Here is a 20980-nt window from a genome sequence, read left to right on the forward strand (position 1 = left end):
TGACAATTACACAAGAACATTATAAATAGGAAATAAAACTGGCCATAAATAAGGTTCCAGAGGCTCACTAAGTGAGCCTCTTCCCAAGTTATTAGTGAATAACTTGGAAATGGACAACAAAGAACCCAACCGCCACACAGCTGATTGCTAAAAGCTTCTGCACAAACAAGATGAACCGAGCGGCTGCCAAACGAAGGTGACCAAAACTCGAAAGGAGTTGAGATCCATCGCTAAAGTTTGGATCCAGCTCTGAAGCAGGAATGAAGGCAGGTCCTGGCCAGGGGAAATATGAGATGAAGATAACATGAAGAATGGGCTAGTCCAAAATACTCAGGGGCCCAGGCACACACCACCCAAGAACAGCTGAGCACACCACCTGAAAATGGCTGGGCACATTGCTAAGGAACAGCAGGGCACACATCCCAGAAACAGGGAAAACTACAGCCAGGACAGAGCTGGACATACAACCATGTCAGATCCAGGCAGTCAGATCAGAGTGGTTCAGAACCAGACATACAAAAGAGCTGGGCACATTGCCCAGGAATACGCAGGTGGATAGCCAAGGAACACCTGAGCATACTACCCAAGAATAATCTGGGTACACGAGGGGAAAAGTCGAGTCCACAGCAGGCAAATCCCAAACTCACTCACCAGCCTCGACAAAAAACAGGTGACCAAGAGAAAGAAAATAAGAGGAAGGGCCAAACCTGGAAAAAATAGGCAGAACAAAATTACGCAGGAATCAGTAAGCATGATCCCCTCTGGGAAAACTAGGTAAGCTATGACACCCCACTCGAGAATGCAAACAAGACCGGGATGAGGGAAACCAATCACCCGGATTGTCTATACAAACAAGCACGTATGCCAGGCACGTGCTAGTGTCTCGTGCACGTGGTTAGTGTCTTTGATGAACAAACCTCAAGCCGAATCATAAACATTCAGCAGGGAAAGGCATAGGCACCTTCCACAAAAGCTTAAAGGCCCCAAACATGCACAGAAGCTAGGTTAGGCACAATAATAGTTAATATAGCAACACCGCAAATGCTGTGCACTACCCTAAAATGAAGTGACTCAAGAGGATTCAGCTTATATAGGAGGGAACCCCAACTCCTCAGAGCAGGTAGGGCAAGTGAAATACAAGCCAACTACCAAGGAATGGAACCCTTGCCTACAGGTAGGGCAAAATACAAAGTCTGGGCACACAATGTGGGTGGCATAAAACACAATTGTTGAGGAGAAATATAACAATAACACAGCAATGGCCCTGACAGAACTAACATTTCAAGGATAGTCTACACTTATGAATGAAGCAGAGGATGAGTCCCATTCAAGATTCTGTGCCTCAGAGGCTGTGATCAGGAAAGTGGTGGGTTGCCAGGGGCCGAGTGACCTGGACTGCACCTGGTGGTAGTTAGAAACAATGGCAAGGGTGTTTACACCATGAAAATAATCATTTGCCTTATTATCTAAGGACACTTAAATTTTTTTTCAACAATAGACTTTGTTTCACTTATGCTTTATAGTGTTTTCTTAACATTTGGGCTGGTCCCTAATCCCAAAGCTTTCCCTGCTTCATATAGAGCTAGATTTTGGTCATGGCCTCCAAGCAAGCAAGCAAGCAAGGGTGGGTCTCAGGGGCATAGTGCATTTCCCTAAGGCTTGGCTTGACTAGCGATTTGCTTAGGGAGCTACTGAAGAGGCCCCTGCCAGAAACTACACACAGTAATACAGCATTTAAAAATAAATTATGCTATACCTAACACCAGTAAACTTGGAAAGACAAGACATTTGCTAAATAAGGTGTCACAGGCAAGCTTTATGTGAATTTCAAGTCAGCAAAGATACTTGAATAAGGTACCATTTACTGAAAGTTAATTTTAATGCAATGGATCAAAGTCAGATTAAACCATAAATGAGAAGAAAGTGGTATTGAACAAAATTTGCTTCGGGAAGTAAAAGGGTAGAAGCAGGCACAATATAGCACTAGAAAATCAGTTAGGAATTATTGCAAAGCACCTGGTAGCGAAGAAATTGGTCCCAAAACCTGGCGCTCACAACCCTTAAGACACAGGTGAGAACATATATTCATTTATATAAATTCTAATACTGATGAGAAGGAAGACTTTCCTCACTACATTGTGAGGAATAATTGTGTATACTGTAATTTCTATGATTTCATCATAATATAATATATTTTAGCCCCACATGGAGTACCTCAAACCCAACAAATTCCAAAATGATATTGCACAATGTTAAATATTCATTATTTTTCAAACTACAGTATTGTATTCAGTTATCATTATTATGAAAGCTAGGATATCTTCATTGCAAACGCCCAACCACTTGGGCTGGACGGTAGAGTGCTGGTCTCACTTCATGCAGGTCAGCATTCAATCCCCAAGTGGTTGGGCACCATCCCTTTCCCCCATCCCATCCCAAATCCTTATCCTTATCTTTTCCAAGTGCTATATAGTCGTGATGGCTTGGCACTTACTCCTGATAATTCCCTTCCTCTATTCCTCAACAGAATTTTCATTTAGTACTTCAACACTGCCATAACCATCTACTTGTTCTCCATGATCTTGGCTTTCATTATCATTCAGAAGATTCTGTTCTTCCTCTGTTGTCCCTGAGTCTTGGACTGCTGAACTCTTTATCCTGCAAAGAGTGAACAAGGGATATAATTATTCTTTGTTTAATCCTGAGTAATGATATACTATTGCACTACCGAGTCAAACATAATCCTGGCTCACCGGCTCCTTATGTTTACATCTACACCAACACCTATCATATACGAATTTCTGGGGAACTCTTGGTGGCTCTTCCATACTGAGTCACTTCTGCTTTCCTAAATGGCCTACTGGGGACCAGAGTCAGGATTTGAACTCCTGAAAGAGGCACAGGGAGCAAGGGATTGTTATGATCACATTCATAGAGAAAGCATTGAAAAATAGCAAGCAAAGCTATACAGACAGCTGCAAGATTCATAGAAAATTAATTGCCAAAACAATTCCTCAAGTAATACATTCAGACCCGAGTGATTTTCTCAGTACTAGTTCACACCACCAGGTGCAAATGGTTGCCAATGTGTCATGGTTACAGGGAAGCCCAGCTCCCACACCATCTTGCCTTAGTCCTCAGTCTGTGGATACTGACCCCTTTGAAATTGAAATAAGTTTATTGAGGTAAAATACACATGAGGATGCAGTAGCTCAAGCTATCCTCACCCCATTCAATACAACATGTTCATACGTAAATAGACACATACACATGTCTATGTTTATGTGTCTATTTGTGTATGTATACACATTATGTGTATACACAACTCTGTAGTTATGTATACACATAACTACAGAGCTCTAGTCAGAAAGTGAGAGGTGCTACAATGTTGCATGTACTTCTCACACCTTACCAGGTTTCAGCAGCTGTGTCAACAGTTAATAAGTCTAGGCAAGGTCAGGTCTTGAGGTCAGATAAGCAGCAAGCATCCTCATAACGAGTGTTAAGCCTTGATAGTATTAGATAAATTGTCAAATCTTTCTTTCCAAACTGTACATGTGGTAGCCTAGTGCTATATGCAATAGGTGGGAGAAAGAAACGGCAAAAGATTATGGAAAGATTTGAATAGAGAAAAATAGTATACAGTATAAAATTACCTGCTGACTTATTACTAATCGGATTTGTGAAAGTTTCCCTAAAGTTTTCCTTACTTTCGGAAATGGAGGGCATCTGCCACACTGTCAGGGAGTATGGTGTGTAGAGTCTCTGGCATAACAACATTCAATAACCCTGCCACAAATGAAAGCACTCCAAAGACAATCATGGGCAGAGGGATATATATCTCTTCCTGAAAAGAAAACCATTAATTTGTCAAATATATAACTAACAGTTTGGCCTCTTAACTGTATATCACATCCAGGAATGTTTGACTAGTGGTACTCATCACATCCTGATATATTTTTTATGTACTGTACTGTGAAACATTTGCTACTCCTGCAGGTACTTATGGGGTTCACATCCACTTCCTCAGGCTTCCTGTAAACAAATGCCATCTTGGAAAAAATCATGGCCACACCCAATCTATGTGTGAGGGCATGAGTACAGTACAGCTAACATGGGTATCGTATGCAGCAGCAGCTCACAGCAATGCCATGCAGCTCGTGCCTACAGCATCACTTAACGATGAAATAAATAAGAAACTGCAATAATTTAATACTGATAGTGATGGAGAATATCCTGGCAGTGATAAAGATTTTATACAAGGTTCAGTTAACGTTGAGCTCGATGCAGATGATGACATTACCAGTGCAAGGCCCACAGCTGTAGTTTGGTGCATTTACATATCATGCAACAGCACTCCACGTTCCTTTGAAAAATGAATGTGTGGAAAATTATTCATAATCAGGATTTAGTGAAAAGGATTCTGATGATAACAGCAGCATTCTTGTTAGTGTTAACAATGTGCACAGTATATCAGGTGGGCCTTTGCTTCATCGTGCCAACTGTGTTGGATCTCACCCCACCAGAACTGCTTAGTGGTTCACAACGATGCAGAGACATGTAGATAGTTATATATATAACATGTAATGACCTAAGTGTAATATGTGTATACAGTGGATACCAGTAAAAGCAGTACTGTATTTATTGTATTTATTTTCTAATATTATACATTATTGGGTTTGCATATTAATGACAAGAATGTACCTGTGATTATCAATGTTCTACTCATTGTGATATATGTAACACTGACATCCCAATACATCATTTAAGTTGAAGAAAACTATGGTGAAAAATATTAAATATTAGAAAATAATATCTGTTCAATGCGTGCAGTTGCGACTTGGAGCAAAGTATGTGCGGCAAGGTGAGCTTGGATTACTAGTTACAAGATTATCACACCCACCACAACTGCCGAGTGTTTTGTAATGCGTCAACTGTACCGCTCTCAGTTCTATGATGATGGAAAAACCACCCCTGACTACCTGGAGAAGGGAGAGTGTCAGGGAGCCACTGGGGGTTCACACTGAAATTGGCACTTCATTACATTTCTGGGAGGGAGCCCCTTGTGTCTCCCTGAAGCTACTTATCCACGGAGAAGAAAAAAAAGGGGGGCATACCAGGAGGGATGGAGCACGGCAAGTACCATAAGGAAGACGAACTCATGGACCATGACACAAGGTCCAAGGCCACAAAAGGCCGACAAGGACTAAGAACAGTCACAAGATACGTGGCTACCAGGACCCTGTTTGACCCCCCAAAACCCCCCGTGCAAGAAAATTGGCCCAAGACATATTGGCAAAACACAGTCGATAGAGCAGTTAACTGACGAATGTCATGAACATGAGGGTAGCCCGTAGGATGGCTAGACATAATGACTCTGCGAACAACCTGAGAAATATGAGTTCTGGAACAAGGAGTCGGGAACAGAAAAACAGAGGTGCCAAAAACATTACAAAGTTTTTTTTTGCTAACAGTTGTAGATGATTGGAGCAAGTTAAGTGAGAAAGTGGGGGAGGCCAAAACTGTCTGTAGTTTTAAAGCGTTGTATGACAAGTGTGTTGAGAAGACGGGACACCATGAGCATAGCTTTTATCCTGTAACTCCACTTGGGTAATAAATTACACAAACACCCCTCACTCATACTCCATGTACCCCACACTCATCCACACACACACACACCCATTAGCACACACACGCAAATTTCCCTACAAAGTGTGTTGTTGTGAATACAAAAGCAAATAAATTAACATTTATTATGGGTTGGCAACTTACCAGGTCACTGGAGAAGGGAGCCAACATAGCACCAATTCGGGCAAATGTGGAGCACAGCCCTAATATGGTGCCACGGACGCTAGTTGGGAACATCTCCGAGGCAAATACATATATGATGCCAAATGCGCATGTGATGAAACACTTGCCAAAAAGGGCAGGTATCAAAACATACTTTTTGTTGTACTCTGGAAAATATGAACAAAAGGCACCCTTAATCTTTGAGCTGCATAATTGATTTATTCTGTACAAATAATGGTTACTAGTTTATTGTTGCAAAATATTATATAATAAACTAACCGTTGAATGTTAGGCCACTTTTCTTTGGAACCCATCTTTTCCTGGTGGCTGGTTCACTATGAGATGAGGGAGGCTTGGGAATCAGAGATCTGCCCACAGCCAAATAAATCAAATCAAATAAACCAGGGTCATTTGATCAGTGGTGGACATATCAACCAGGGTAGTTTGATCAGTTGTGGGCATATCAACTAGAGTAGTATTTAGGTCCTGCTTAAGTTTCAAAACTCCTGTGGGTATAAGGGGCTCACTTCTGCTTTTGTTTTTGATGGATATCTTTTATTTTGAGTTTATTTGTTTTAGGTAGGAGGTCCCATCCTCAGGACTTATAGACACTCTTATTTTGCCTTAGTGGGTTTGGTGCAGTTTCTGCTGTACCAAAACACTTGAGTGGTGGGAGGCCAGTCATCTTTCACTGCACAAGAACCCCTCCCTGTTTGCACTTACATTGCCCCCATAATGTGGGCACTTGACAACTCCATTCAGGTTTGCCTTTGCATTTTATCACTCAGATAACAAATGATTGCAGGGCACACCTCTGACTGGCATTTGTTTTCTACATATGGGCTATCCATGGGCTGTTTTGTCCACTTTTGTGGAGGTCTGGATGTCTTGGTATAGGTGCCTGGTGGTGGACACTTTGTTGCCTGTAATCAGTGAGGCAGAGGTAGAGCTCAAGTTGTTTGCCCCTCTCTCCTCTGTGAAGCGATGGTGGACCTCTCTACAATTCATTTGGCATGACGGTGGGACGTTTTTACCCACGGTTTGGATTTAGCTTGGTCCCTTTCCTTCATGCCTGCACTGCCATATTCTCCCTTTCTGTTCCTTGAGGTGTTGGTGGTCTTAGTTTTGTCTTTTACAGGTGTGAATTTTCAGCCTTCCATCTGGGTTTTCTAGCAACCGGGCTGTCTCCATTGTGGGCAGGTGATTCTTGGTGCTTTGGGCTTCACTGCCTCTTGGTCAGGGTAGGGATTTTGTGGCTCCAGTTTCTGGGGTTATAACGCTGTCTTCGGTTTTGGCTTTCTTCCTCTTAGTAATATTTGGGTGCATCTCGGAGGTGGGCTGCTCGTCGTGTCAGCCCTTTTTTGCAGTTTACCCTTTTAGTGCCACAGTGGGGAGATGGCTAAGGACCTTCTGCAGGGTTTGGACTCATGATGGTTAGGACTTTTAGGTGGTGACGGAACTGTTCAGGTTATTCAGTGCCTTCTCAAAATATTACACTTAAGCTTGTCAAAATAAAACATTTACAAAGCAAAGCCACAAGTTACTGCATCCTTGTAAAGTATATCTAATTACTGTATCATCACACTACATTTGATGTATTATAATGCACTTGAACCTACCAGAGGCAAACCCTGCTCCAGCACATGATATGCCTGCTAGTATTAACGAGAGTGCCAAAGATCCTCTTCTTCCCCACAAACTCATGCCCATCCATGCTAATGTATAGCCTGAAAAAAAAAGTGTTATTAAACATTTGTGTTCATATTATGTTTCATGTAAGTTGCACAATGAACCATTCAGATATAAAATGCAATAATTTTATCTTAAAAATGTCAAATGTTGCATTTAGTAAAATGTCCTTTCTGGTTGACCTTCAGTGGCTCCTTAAACTTAACTCTGGTGCCTCGGTGTAAGGGCACGAGTTTGTCATCGTAACCTAGAGTATGAACTCACGAAACCCGTCCTTTACTTTCTTATTTACAGTATAGGTACATTACTTTAAAACAGGAATATAGAACCAATATGCATTTGTAAACACTTCAGACAATAATAACCACATTGGGCCGGTACTGTATTTTTGAATTGGCGAGACTCAACAAACAACCAGAGTGCATGCCAATAAATTGATTAAAACACTAACAAGGATTAATTTCTCACTCACCAGATTAACAATAGTGTTCCAGTCACTCAGAAATAATGGAGGTCAATAATCTCATGAGCACACACCACACAACCCACGTGTATGTGTGTGTGGAGTCTCAGACATCTCTCTGTCCTCATGGAGTGCAAGGATGCTACTCTCACCAAAATGCATGAGGAAAACGTTACACACACATTTATTATTACCACACTCAACATACTCTCAAACACTTACATGAAATTTAACACAAATAAAACAAACTTGTATTTTAACTAAGAGAAACATTTACAGTAATAACAACAAAAGCTAGACTATATATACTATTCAATCCATTATTGTAGACAGGAATTTGGTGCCAAAAATGAAAAAAAAATACAATAATATATCTAAAAACAAAAATACTTATGGCAAGTAATTTGAGTACAGGTATCAAAATGTACTGAAAAGCATATTGCAGCATATACAATAACATTATCAAACCTAATAATATTCTGTATAAAATACTGTAGCAAAAGAATGCAACAGAATTCTGGTTGCAGTGGAAAAGTGCAAATTAAATGTGTGTTGGAGCAGGTGTTAAGTGTATGTACTACCTGGCTTAGTGTCATTCAGATTTAACACAATGACTCTGAATCTCCAAACACAACTCTTCACTCAACACTACTTTGTTTACAAGTTAACAAAGTAAAGATACAAGAATACCTGGCAACTCCACAAGGGCGCTGAATATGAAGTCCACATACGGTGAAGAAGTGGTGTTACTGGAGCTTAGCTTAGTCGAGTTGATGCTCAGTCCGTAGTACACAAGGGTGGTGACAATCCTGGTGATATGTAACACACACACAATACTTATTTAAATGAACAGCAACATACTTTGACAGTAAATACTTTGATATAAATATAAATATTATACGTACATACAGTACATACATACATGCCTGACCCTTCAATTCCTAAGAAACAACCTTGTCATGAGGTATTCATGAATCATACACAAATACAAAATGAAGAAAAACAAATATATTCACATAAAACACTTGAAAATAGGATAATGATGAACATCAGGTGGCAAGAATCCCCCATAGTAAGAAAGCATTACATTTTGGGCAGTGCTAATCTTGTGTATAAATACATAAATTAAAAAGTTACATAGAAAAATCTATGATAATATAGTTACACATGGGATTCCTGAGGAAGGCATCAATTGCCTCCTATCATACAGTAGTAAACCTCTCAAAACATAAATGTTTATTAAATCTATACATGCAAATAATTCTCTGTCTCTGTCATCACATGTCCTTACCATGTGTCTCTAGGCATGCAAAACTGCACACCCTCCCTCCCTTCCCACTCCATCCATAAAATCAACATTGAATGTAATGAAATGCCAATTTCTGGGCGAATCCCAGTGGCTCCCTATAACTAACATCTCCGATGTGTGTAATGTCTGAAAGTGGCCATCAGTTGTGGAGGTTTCTGGCCTACCAGAGACACAGAGCCAAAACCTGGTCTTCTTACTACAGGGAGCAGTGGCATGTACAGGTATCTTTTTTATATGCCACCACCAGGGTAGACACCCAGTAAGTCAGCAAGACAAAACAGACCACAACTGGCTACTTCCTACACATGCAGACTTGAAAACGGCCATAGAACTGCCCCACATTAGATAAACAAACAACAGAAAATGTTTTCCAGCTAATGCTCATTTAACCCCCCCCCCACTCTCATTTGGGATACATGGGTGGGCAGTCCCATGTCCTAGGCCATGAGATGGTCAGTTCGACAGATGATGTGAAGCACCCGACTTTCTGGGGAAGGGAGGGTGACACAGCCACTGGGGTTCACACGGATATTAAACCCCCATCCCTCCCTCCCCATAAGAGTTACAGGAGCGGGGTGTACAAGCGTACGTTTGTTTTAAGAGATTTTCAGTAGTTTTTTTTACACTGCTGGGAAGTTTATTCAGCAGGTTGTGAGGATTCGGTCTTTTTTTGAACCCAGCAGTGGTTTGAATTGGTTCGCTGACTTTCCGAGTGCCTTCCCCGATGAGTTGACAGTGTCACTTGCTTCCTGTGCCTCTGTGAGGACAGGTTTTGGCTCTAGTCCCTATAGGCCAAACTGAACTCCATGGCTGATGTAATCATGCAGTTGGGAGCCATCTAGGAGATAGCTTCAGAAAGCTACAAGGAACTCCCTGATAAAATCATGGTAAAAACATTAATAATATTGAACCAGGCTGAACTCTGATGATCACTGTATGTGAGGGATGCATCAAAGCTAATGTGTACTGGCCTCTCGATGGCTTGACATAATTTACAATAAATCTTTGGTCATACACACAACCAGGAATAACAGACAGACAGGATTGTTAATGGGAAGAAGATGGTACAAAAAGAATTACAAATAAAATTGTACCTATTAAACATCCTGAACTGAATAAGTACAGTGCCATACTTAGAACAAGACCTTACCAGATGAAGAACATGGAGAACATTCTGCAGCAGAGGAGAGGAGTTTTCAAAATATCCAGCAAGGTGACTACATTAATAATTTTCACATCCGGTTCATCATTATCAGCATTCTCACTGCTGTCATTCTGTTGGAATAATAAGGATTTGAGTGCATATAAAAAGATCGTTTCTGAGCTAGATACTGCTTCTCCCATATATAGACTATGCACAGTCAGAGCAGGTTGGTATTCCACGTTGGTAAAACTGGTTGGTATCAATATTTCAAACAATCTTAATATGTCATAATGGTGTAAAGAATACTCAGACCAGCCAGGAATGACCTATACCCAGAGACCTCTTCGGTACCGAATCCGGGTGGTTGAACACCAAGATGTGCAGACAAGTATTCAATGTCTGTACTTTTGTGTATATACATGCAAAGACAGCCAGTTGCAGACCAAAGGCATTTTTTAGTTCATTTTTATATTTGTATTCATCTTCACCTATTCTCACCTATTGCAACAGTCTTCAAGGTACCAAACAATTAAATTTTTCTTCTCGCCCGCTCCCTTTGCAACACACACATCCTCTGCAGAACATATAACCTAAATATTTATCAATGTAACTTTCTCTTCAGATTTCAAAGAATTTATAGAATTTCTAAACATGTTAGGTGGAAGAGTCATACTCTCAGCATGTGAGGAGGGATTCTTCTGCCATTTCCCTTTGCAGCCTTCTCAAGAAGAGCAGCAACTTTTTGATCCCTGCCTTGAGCGTGTAACCACCTTGGCGATTCTGGAATGAACCTGAAACAGTATAAAAATAAAGTTAACATTCAAATAGTTCATTTGGAGACCTCTATCTTGGTTAAAGATATAGAGTACTTGTCCACAAACTATACCTCACAACAATCATTATAATGCATATTACTGTAAACAAAATTCAGGTTATGTTTTGTGTGCGTGATGAGAAGTGTCCACTCTGCACTGTACATGCTTAAGTAATCTCACCACCAGTAAAAAACAAAGCAGGATACCGGGGCAGATATGATGAGCTGTATCATTCGCCAGTCCTTCAGCCACCAGGCTATCAGCCCGAGTAGCACTTCCCCAAGTGCGAAGAAATACTCCCCAATAATTCCACACATCACCCGTTTACTTGGACCCACAAATTCCATTCCTGAAATGGTTGTCACAATTTGAAAGTGTACTGTAGTTCTATTAGGCTGACAATTATTGAGCAATTGATATATATATAACATGAACACCTTCAAACTTAAAACAAAAAATCATACCTACCTAAAACAAAAGCAGTTTGAAATACTGCAGTTGTCACCATGGCATTAAAAAAGCGCACTACATTGAATGCTCTCAAACCCGTAACAAGTGCTATGATTATTCCAGATGATGCCATACCGATGAGTCCAATCATAATAGTCGGCTTGCGTCCAATCCTGAAAAAATCATTTAATTAATATAGCAACCCATAATAGCTCTAGCACAAGTGTTACACTATTTTCTGGTAGGCCTATCAGTACTTGTAGCTTCGAGATGAAGCACTGGTACTGTCAAGCTTTAGGAAATTACACGAAGCCACCGAAACTAACCTAGCTTACAGAAGGCTAAAACTAGAATCTAGCGCTCACCTATTTTATTTATTTATTTATTTATTTATTTATTTATTTATATGCAAGAAAAACTGTATATGCTGTAAATAAATCAATTTAACCCATCAAAAAGCAGGGTGCCAACAATGGGCAGTACAAGCCCAGCATCACCAAGGAAATGTCACGCAGAAAACCTCAGTATGAGGGGGATGGGGTGGCCATGGCCAACACTTGGGGCAAACCATTAAGTACTGGGGACAAAAGTTCAACAATACCAGAGCGGAGTAAGAGGAGAAAGAAGGGTAACCTGCAACAGACTATTAATTAAGCCAAGGAACATCCACAAATACCAGGGCTGCCATCTGGTGGTGGTGAGGTCCAGTTAAATGTTTTGGTACACTATCTTTTTTCTCTTGGTTACTGTGGTGATCCGTCATCTCCACACGCCCCTCTAATGAAGGGGCTAGATTTTGGGAATGTTCTCCCAAGAATTTCACATGTTGACCAGATCACACACTAGAGGGTGAAGGGATGACGACGTTTCGGTCCGTCCTGGACCATTCTCAAGTCGATTGTGACTTGAGAATGGTCGATGGTCAACATACTTCAGCCACGTTATTGTGACTCATCGCCTGCATACAAAATTTCACATACTACAAATGACATCAAGCATTTTCCCATCAACCAAATATTGAGCAGCCTTGCTGTATACTGAGTCAGGTGGATTGGAATATTAAGCCATCTGACCACAGCATCAGGGCATTCCTAACACAGCTCAGACAGAAGCAATACCTCTAATCTGCACACACCTGAAGTATGCGGCCCTAACATAGAGTCTTTACCTTGTCAAGCACAAGACGAAGCTGGAAAAAGTTCAGCGGTATGCCCCTAGATTAGTCCTAGAACTAAGAGGCATGATTTATGAGGAAAGGCTGCATGAATTGCACCTCAAATGCTGGAAGACAGAGTAGCTTGTAGCTCATAATTATCACATTCAAAATTTTCAGGGCAATCGACAGGATAGATAAGGATGGATTATTTAACATGGGTGGTAAGGTAATTATGGAGGTGAATGGCTGGGTGTAATTCTGGACCCTACTGGGTTCCAGAATTGAGCCCAAAAGGGCTCAATTGTTGCCCTATTGAGCTATAATAGGGGCAATTGTCCTATTAAATAGGGCAAGATAAGCGAGTTCATACAGTATTCTTAGTTACCATACTGTTTTTTTATTGTCCAACCTGTCATAATGTTACAACTATCAAACAGATAGCTAGCCATGCCAGGCACAAGAAAAGTTTTTGCTGAACAAACCCTAACTGTAAACACCAGGCATGGGAAGGCATATGCAGCCACAGACAAGAACAGTCTCATATATGACCCAAGTTCACCCTTGGCAATAGTGCAAGCACCCAACACTCATATGAAGCTGGGTCAGATGTGATGGTGAAAAATATGCACAGCTAATTACTACACTTCCTATAAACAGTGATACAAGTTCATCCACTAACCTGAACAAAGGTGATTTAAGAGGAATCATCTCATAGAGGAGAAACCCAAATACCTAATGTCTAATTAGGGATAAATCCCTAATCTAATGGGAGGGGGTAAGGAAACACACACACAGCGAGTTGAAGCAAAATACAACGCTAGGACACACAATGCAGATGGCATTAAACACATGAAAGAGAAAGGAAACAATAACAAAGCAATGGCTTCCGGTTGAACTAATGTTCCACTACTTAGCTGAAAGTGAGTAAGTTGTGGCAGGAAGGCTGGAGCCCTTGGTGACCTAAGCTACCACCTAGAAGTGATTGGATGCATCAAGATTTCCCAGTGGTAAAAATTGCTTGCATCATTACTTCTGGGTACCAAATTTTCATCAAGCAGTTGTTTGTTTTAATGCACTTAAGTTTTATGGAGGAATTATTCTTAATTTTGGGTTCTCTGATCCTCAAACTTTCCTTGCCTTAGAGAGTTACATTCTGGTCCTGGCTCCCAGTAGGTAAGGGGTGGGTCTCGGCAGCCTGGTGCTTCCCCATGAGGTATAGCTCAACCAGAGCTTAGCTCATGATGCTACAGAGGGGGCCCACTCAAAAAAATTCTGTTAAGATTATCTGATTACAGAGAAATGTATAATAATTAAAAAAAAATTAATAGGAAAAATCTGCAAAGAATTGTATATCAAATGATCAGTGGTGGTAAACTTTCATTGTCCTTAATGTAAGTGATGGAGTACAGTCGGGTTCATTCTTGAGTCACACTCGCGACGTCTGGATTCGAATCCTCGTCAAGACAGAAATGGATGGGCATGCTTCCTCTCACTTAATGGGCCTGTTCATCTAGCAGTAAATAGTTACCCACAACACAAAGAAATCACAATAATGTGATATATCAAATGAACAAATCCACAAGGGCCTTGATGAGGGTTCCAACCTATATGCCGAGTGTTCCCAGACACGCTCTAGTCAACTGTACCACCACATGGTCAAAACAATTGCAACCTGGAGTGCTACTGTCCTCACAAGTAAAGCAACCAAAACACACCTAAGGAGTCCCAGAGCACGTACCCCAGAGTCCCAAGCCACACACACACGGAGTCCCGGAGCACACACCCCAGAGTCTCAAGACACACACATACCCCAGAGTCTCAGGACACACACACACGGAGTCCCGGAGCACAAACCCCAGAGTCCCAAGACACACCCATGGAGTCTTAGAGAACACATCCTGAAGTCTCAGAACACTTACCCCCCCCCCTAAGAGTTCCATGGCCTTGTATAGAATCAGGCAGCAGCACATTGCTATGTGTACCTAAGCTTGTTAATTAATAAACAAATAAAATTCGATGATTACACAAATATATACGTTATTAACAGGGATAATTAATAGGTTATTAATTTCTTGTATAATTATACAGTACTGCCATCTTCTGAATCACATTTCTAATAAGACATGACATTCATCGAATCAAAATACACTAAGGATACAATCACACTAAGCTTCTAGAAGTAGCAATGGACAAAATATTGCTGTCATAATTACTTCCTGTCATCCAAATATGATAGTAGTGTACTTACAGCAGTCAACTGGTCAAACGTACATTTAAAAATTGTTGCACCTACTAAAGCTCACTTTTTTGTACTGTTAATTTTGTAGAGGGCACAAGAGAGGCAACAAGCAAACCTATACTGAACCTAATATAAAACACACACACACACATGAACTAAATTAAGCCTAAAATGGAATATATCAGGCCAAGGACAGATTAGATTAGGTTGTATAGATATTGCTTCATTTTCTAGCTTGCCATTGTTCCAGAAGAACAAAATGCATTATTTTTCAGGGTACAACAATCCATTTATATATATATCCAGCCAATAGTGTTCATAAGTACTTTACTTTAATTTTTGGAGGAAGGGTTTCATAATTATCACACAGTTAATATCATTACCTCATCATTAAACACTACTACAATGTCAGGATCCAATATGCCAGAGGCTTAGGGCCTGCGCAGGAATATCCCTGCAAAAAAAAAAAAAAAAAGGCTCCAATACAAAACATTACATAGGCTAACCCAAAGTAACTTACAGGTCAGCCACTAGGCCAAAGGAAAATGCCCCAACTAAAACACCAGCAAAGTACACCGTCTGAGCCATCTGGGATTTCCATGCATGGTGACAAGTCAGGTTAAACTGTTGAATAAATAACAAGACTTCATCATTTACTTTATAGAGTGTAATCAACTTTGAAGGCAAATTATCAAAGCTACAATAATATAAAATGTTAAATGTCCAGCTGTCAGATTAAGCTAAAGTATTTTTTAAAGCTAATTCAAAATGTTATTCATAATAATATTATTCAAAACATTTATCAAATTCTTATTCAAAACATTACAGGATTTATTTATTAATGAGGTTTTAAATAATTTTACAAACATTTGATACAATTAAATGTCTACAGAAAATCTTCCACAATTAATAAATTAATACCATTAACTAACTTTCTTCCCATCATCCACAACAACACAATTATATCATTTCATAATCCTGCTATTTCTGGAAGAGCTTCTGGTGGCTACTTGAAGCTATTTTGCCGAGACGGCTTTCCCCTACTGAGTCACATCTGCCATAGAAGGAAGCTTATCTAAATGCTTCTTGAAGAGTTCCACCTTTGTTCCACTAATATTTCTAATGCTTGCTGGGTGTATATTGAACAGCTGATGTTCAGACAGTGCTCTCTGATTGTGCCTATGGCACCTCTACTCCTCACTGATTCTATTCTGCATTTCCTTCCATATCTTTTGTTCCTGCAGGTTGTTATTACACTGTGCAAATTTGGGCCCAGGTACCTATTTACTAAGTGAGCAGGGGGCATCAGATGAAAGAAACTGCTCATTTGTTCCTGCCTCAGCCGGGAATCAAACCTTAGGACTATGGTTCCCGAGCACACAGACGATATATGATTTGTGCATTTTCTTTAATTTTGAATGCAGATCTACCATTACATAAGAAAAATAAGTAAAATAATTTTTATTTTTGGCTCACTGTCAGGATGGCAATTTGTATGATAGCCAAATCTTGAGATAAAAAATAAGGGCTTGAGATAAAAACAAGAATATGCATTTGCAATTTTTTTTATGAATATTCACTAGCAAACTATGACACGAGTAATTGGTGATAATGATTAAACACGTTTTTTTTAATAGTATATACTTCGTATTTTGACACATACATCCATAAGGTCAGAAACTGACAAACTGAAAATCATGCTGTTCACAACACTGACAGGATGGCCCATTTTCTATTCGTGGGTACTCTGTTAGTTTAGGTTTGGACAATTTAGTACTTCATTTTAGTGACGTTGTGAACACTCGAGTGGAAGGGGTGATTTACCAGGTCTACTGAATTTTTTTTAACTTACCTCTGTGACAAGAGTTGAAATATAGATATCATCTGCAAATATTTGTCCTTCAGGGCAGTCAGTAATATTTATTGTACTGTAATCTTCAGGTAAACATGAATCCTCATCATCTAATCGCTGATATCGGTGGCATTCATCATAGCTTGCAGATGCATTGATGTATGGAATGGTGAAGTTAACAAAGGTCTCATTATAGACTGGGCTGGTGCTGTTGCAATCACATTTAGGTACCAGACATCTGAGGGAAATAAAGGCACCAGTATATATTAATATTCAGGATTAGCATTATTCTGGATAGCTAGTGTAGTGATGGAGATATATTAAATTAATGTTCACTGACAATATTCATATAACAAAAGGTCTTTTCTGAGCAAGGCACTCAGGTGCTTTCTTAGGCAAGATTCTCCTGTTTCCAGAGGCAAGACTAATATGATCAGGACACAGGTCAACACTTTGCACTGACACACTGGGGATGTGTTCAAATATCCCCTCTATGTAATACTGGGGCAAGTATTACTTGCCAACTGTACATTCACCAATTGTACTGTACAGTCAAAACCTTTCTATGCAATACTCAGCATCAGACTGACTACCACAACCTGCAACTATTACCACATGTCAGCACCTACATGTCAATGCAGTACCAAGGCACTGTTCAACCAAGGGCTTAGCTCAGGAAAAAGCCAGACCCTTAGGACTACGAACCCCGAGCTCTGTCCACTCAGGCAAGTTTCTCAAAAATTAAATTGATCAAAAATTACCCTGCATTTAATGGGCCTAGTTAGGAGCCAGTGCAATTGGTGCCAATGTCATCTATCTAGTACTGTACAATGAAATACAGTATACTTAAAAAAAGAATTCCATAAAATATTCTTGTTAAATAGAGGCAAGTCTTGTATGTGGAAATGTCTCATATGCTGGAAAATACGGTAATTATGTTTGGCCACTGATATCATTACATTTACCAATATGTAAAAGTGAGTGTGATAGCTCTGATTTATTTGTTAATAACATCATTTGATAAATTATGACTAATTAATCATGCTCCAAAGCAAATGTATTTACCTATATTGTGGGGTTGCAGCAATAAACACATAAGCTAGATTCCCTGCGCCAACAAATATTATTGGAAGACACAACAGAAAGTAAATACGTCTCTGATAAGGCCCAAAGTCCCCTATCTCCTTCAAAATGTCATCAATATTCATCGCCATGTCACCAGGTAGCAGAAATCTGCAACAAAAGTAATAAAGATAAATTAAAATACTGTACAGAGAACTGGATTAATTCTATAATGCCTTAATCCAAAATAATTCCTGAAGCTTAGTTCCCCAAAATCCAGGGTTGAAGGTAATGCTATGCTTCTTTCTTATGGACCCCTTGGTAGCTCTCCTAGCTACCTGCTCTGGCTATCTAGCATGTTTAAGAACTCCTCCAAACTCGATCAATTTACAAATGAATATTGGAGGACCAGAATTTGGCCCCTCAGTTGGAGCAGGGGAGTCTGGGGAACTATGATCAACCACAGTACCCAGGAGAAAAACCACCAGAAAGGTAGAGCACACCAAAACAGATGACTACATAATAAACATTAGCAGTTTTGTTACTATGTAAACGATCACTATTTGAGTTGGAACACTCGTTTGTCACTCATGGCAGCATCACTCACCTCTGGGGAAGCAGATGGCAGCACAGATATATGACCTCTATGCTTCCCAGTCTGGCTATACCCAACATTTATACACGCCAATATTCAGAATGCCTGAAAAGGGTCAACAAAGGAGAAGTGGTATATATCTCATGCCCAAACTGCTCACAAACCATTATGCATTGAATGAGGGGAAAGCATGGAGACATCATTTTCAGAAGGACATACCTGCTCTGGAGAAGGTACAACACCGGGCAACAAAAATCATTCCAGAGCGGATCTCATCGAGTCTTAAAAAACTGAACAAGTTTGAGCATGTTGATCCAGATATTTTCTTCAGAAGGTCAGATGTAACACAAACAAGAAGTAACGGTTTCAAGCTCAACAAGCCAAATGTAGGACTGAGAACAGGAGATGTTTTTTCACCCAAAGGGTTATTAACTTATAGAACTGCCTACCTGCCAAAGCAGTAACTGCCAAAACTGTGCTGAATTTCAAAATATACCTGGAAAAGATCATCAAGGCAAATGAGGGGACCTTCAACAAGCCACTGGCTTCCTGTCCTCGTCGAGGCCACTAGGGGGTAGTGGCACTCAGGTAAATCAGGTATACCCATTGTATCTTCTTGTAAATAAATAGTATTATTATTATGCAAGTAATTACCAAAAGAAAGCATAAAGCTAGGAAGACTATGTAACAACCCAAGCCACAAGCAAACTACTGCAGACCCTCATACTCCATCAGCATCTTGCCTTCAGCACCATGTACACTTTTGCTGATCACTTGTGCTTTTGGGTTATAGATTGTATCCCATTCAAATGAATCATTGATTAATTATTGATAACTGTGATTCCGATTCTAAAGAATACAATATTTGGGTATCACAAGTCTACAATGGATGTTGTAGATAGGGGGGGAAGGGGCAGGCCACGCCCCCTTAGACAAAACTTTCCTTCTTAAAGCATCACCGGCTCGTGGCTCCCTCACTTAACTACAGTACCTAACACGAGGGTTACGGTGACACAAAGGACACCACAGCTTCCCTTAACCTCACCTTTCTTTTGTAGCCTTCCACCTCAGGCTACAGACAGGACTCCTGGGAGGCGTGTTCACTCACCCAGTGTCAACACACTGGCAGGTGTACTAGCTTCTCGGTGAACATGTGTTCACTGAGAGTTTGCTTTGGTCCTGAGCAATGTTCAGGACTAAAGTACACTTGCTGACTGGTCAACACGCTACTGTGGGGCTGATGAACCTTTCCCAGTTGATCCCTAGCACAACCAACCTCAAATCTCACGATACCACGAATTATACGTCACCAACACATTTTGAAACCTACCAAACTCAACCTATCTAACCCAATCGAGCCCAATACAGCATAACCTAAGCTATTATATCCTAGCATAACAATATATTCAGCTTTAACCAACCTAAAAACGAGGTTTGGTGAATCATCCGGTGTCCGGACGGACCATACCCGAACACTTGGGAAAGGATAACACCACAGCGATCATATACTCTAGAGTGGGTTTAGTGTAAGGCCTTGGCTGACGTAATTTGATCGCCATATTGAAGTTCCAAGCTTAGAGCTTGATATAGGTTCAAAAACAGTATTTTGGAAGGGGAATGATACTCGTGTGGGCTAAATATGGATTTTATATAAGTAAAAGCCAAATTTGGTAATATAATTGAAAGTAGATAATTAGTATTTTATAAGGCTTACAATAATTGTGGCAATTATATTATTATACCAATTATAAGTGGCATAATTGAAGTAAATAATAATTTATAACAATCAATAATAATGAATGATAAGTAAATGATGTAAATGGTTAATAAGCAAATGATAAGGCTTACAATAAGTGGCATTATAATTGAATTAACAGTACAAAATGGTGATGTATAACCCGTAAATGATGCATAATATGTAATTAACCTCTTAGTATGGAACTACCCAACAGGTAAAACAATATATTGTAATATTGTTATTACATAATGTTATATGTTATATATAACATGTATTGGTGTATTTGCGGCGAGGCAGTGGCCGACAGGTACGGACGGCATGGCCTTCTCTGCCAAAGGACGGGAGGATGGCATGCAAGACACGGCGAGGTTAATGACATTATTAAGAGAAGCCCTACCACAGCTGGTTGTCCAGCAGAGAGAGAGCCCCGTTACCTAGTGCCCCGCAACTCTGATGAGCCTGTCAGTCACCCAGACGGGATCACGGTGAACCCCTGGAAGAATGGTAGACAGTTGGTGTGGGACTACACTTGCGTTTCAACTTTAGCCAACACCTATGAGATGAGTTACAAACATAATGCTGGATTTATAGATAGAGCTAGTACATACAATACCTAAAGCCACTAATACGCACAGCGTTTCGGGCAAGGTGTGGGGAATAATATCAGACATATTTGTT

At 40.2% G+C, this 20980-nt stretch overlaps 1 protein-coding gene across 4 annotated transcripts; it reads right to left on the reverse strand.

Annotated features, from left to right (window-relative positions):
* Positions 1-291: 291 nt before the first annotated feature.
* On the reverse strand, positions 292-20103 carry LOC123756116 (organic cation transporter protein). 4 transcript variants are annotated; one of them, XM_045739131.2, is made up of 13 exons: positions 19986-20103; positions 17973-18140; positions 16908-17145; positions 15576-15679; positions 11679-11833; positions 11391-11559; positions 11069-11186; positions 10402-10526; positions 8633-8751; positions 7410-7517; positions 5773-5957; positions 3711-3847; positions 292-2658 (listed from the first exon to the last, which is right to left on the reverse strand). In XM_045739131.2, the coding sequence occupies exons 2-13, from the start codon at positions 18119-18121 to the stop codon at positions 2514-2516; spliced, it is 1752 nt and encodes a 583-aa protein (XP_045595087.1). In that variant the 5' UTR covers positions 18122-18140; positions 19986-20103; the 3' UTR covers positions 292-2513. The 4 variants fall into 4 exon arrangements, with proteins under 4 accessions (XP_045595087.1, XP_045595088.1, XP_045595089.1 ...); XM_045739132.2 differs by lacking the exon at positions 19986-20103 and adding an exon at positions 19610-19845; XM_045739133.2 differs by lacking the exon at positions 3711-3847.
* Positions 20104-20980: the final 877 nt, after the last annotated feature.

This window comes from Procambarus clarkii, chromosome 36 (genome assembly GCF_040958095.1).
Source record: "Procambarus clarkii isolate CNS0578487 chromosome 36, FALCON_Pclarkii_2.0, whole genome shotgun sequence".
NCBI lineage: Eukaryota > Metazoa > Arthropoda > Malacostraca > Decapoda > Cambaridae > Procambarus > Procambarus clarkii.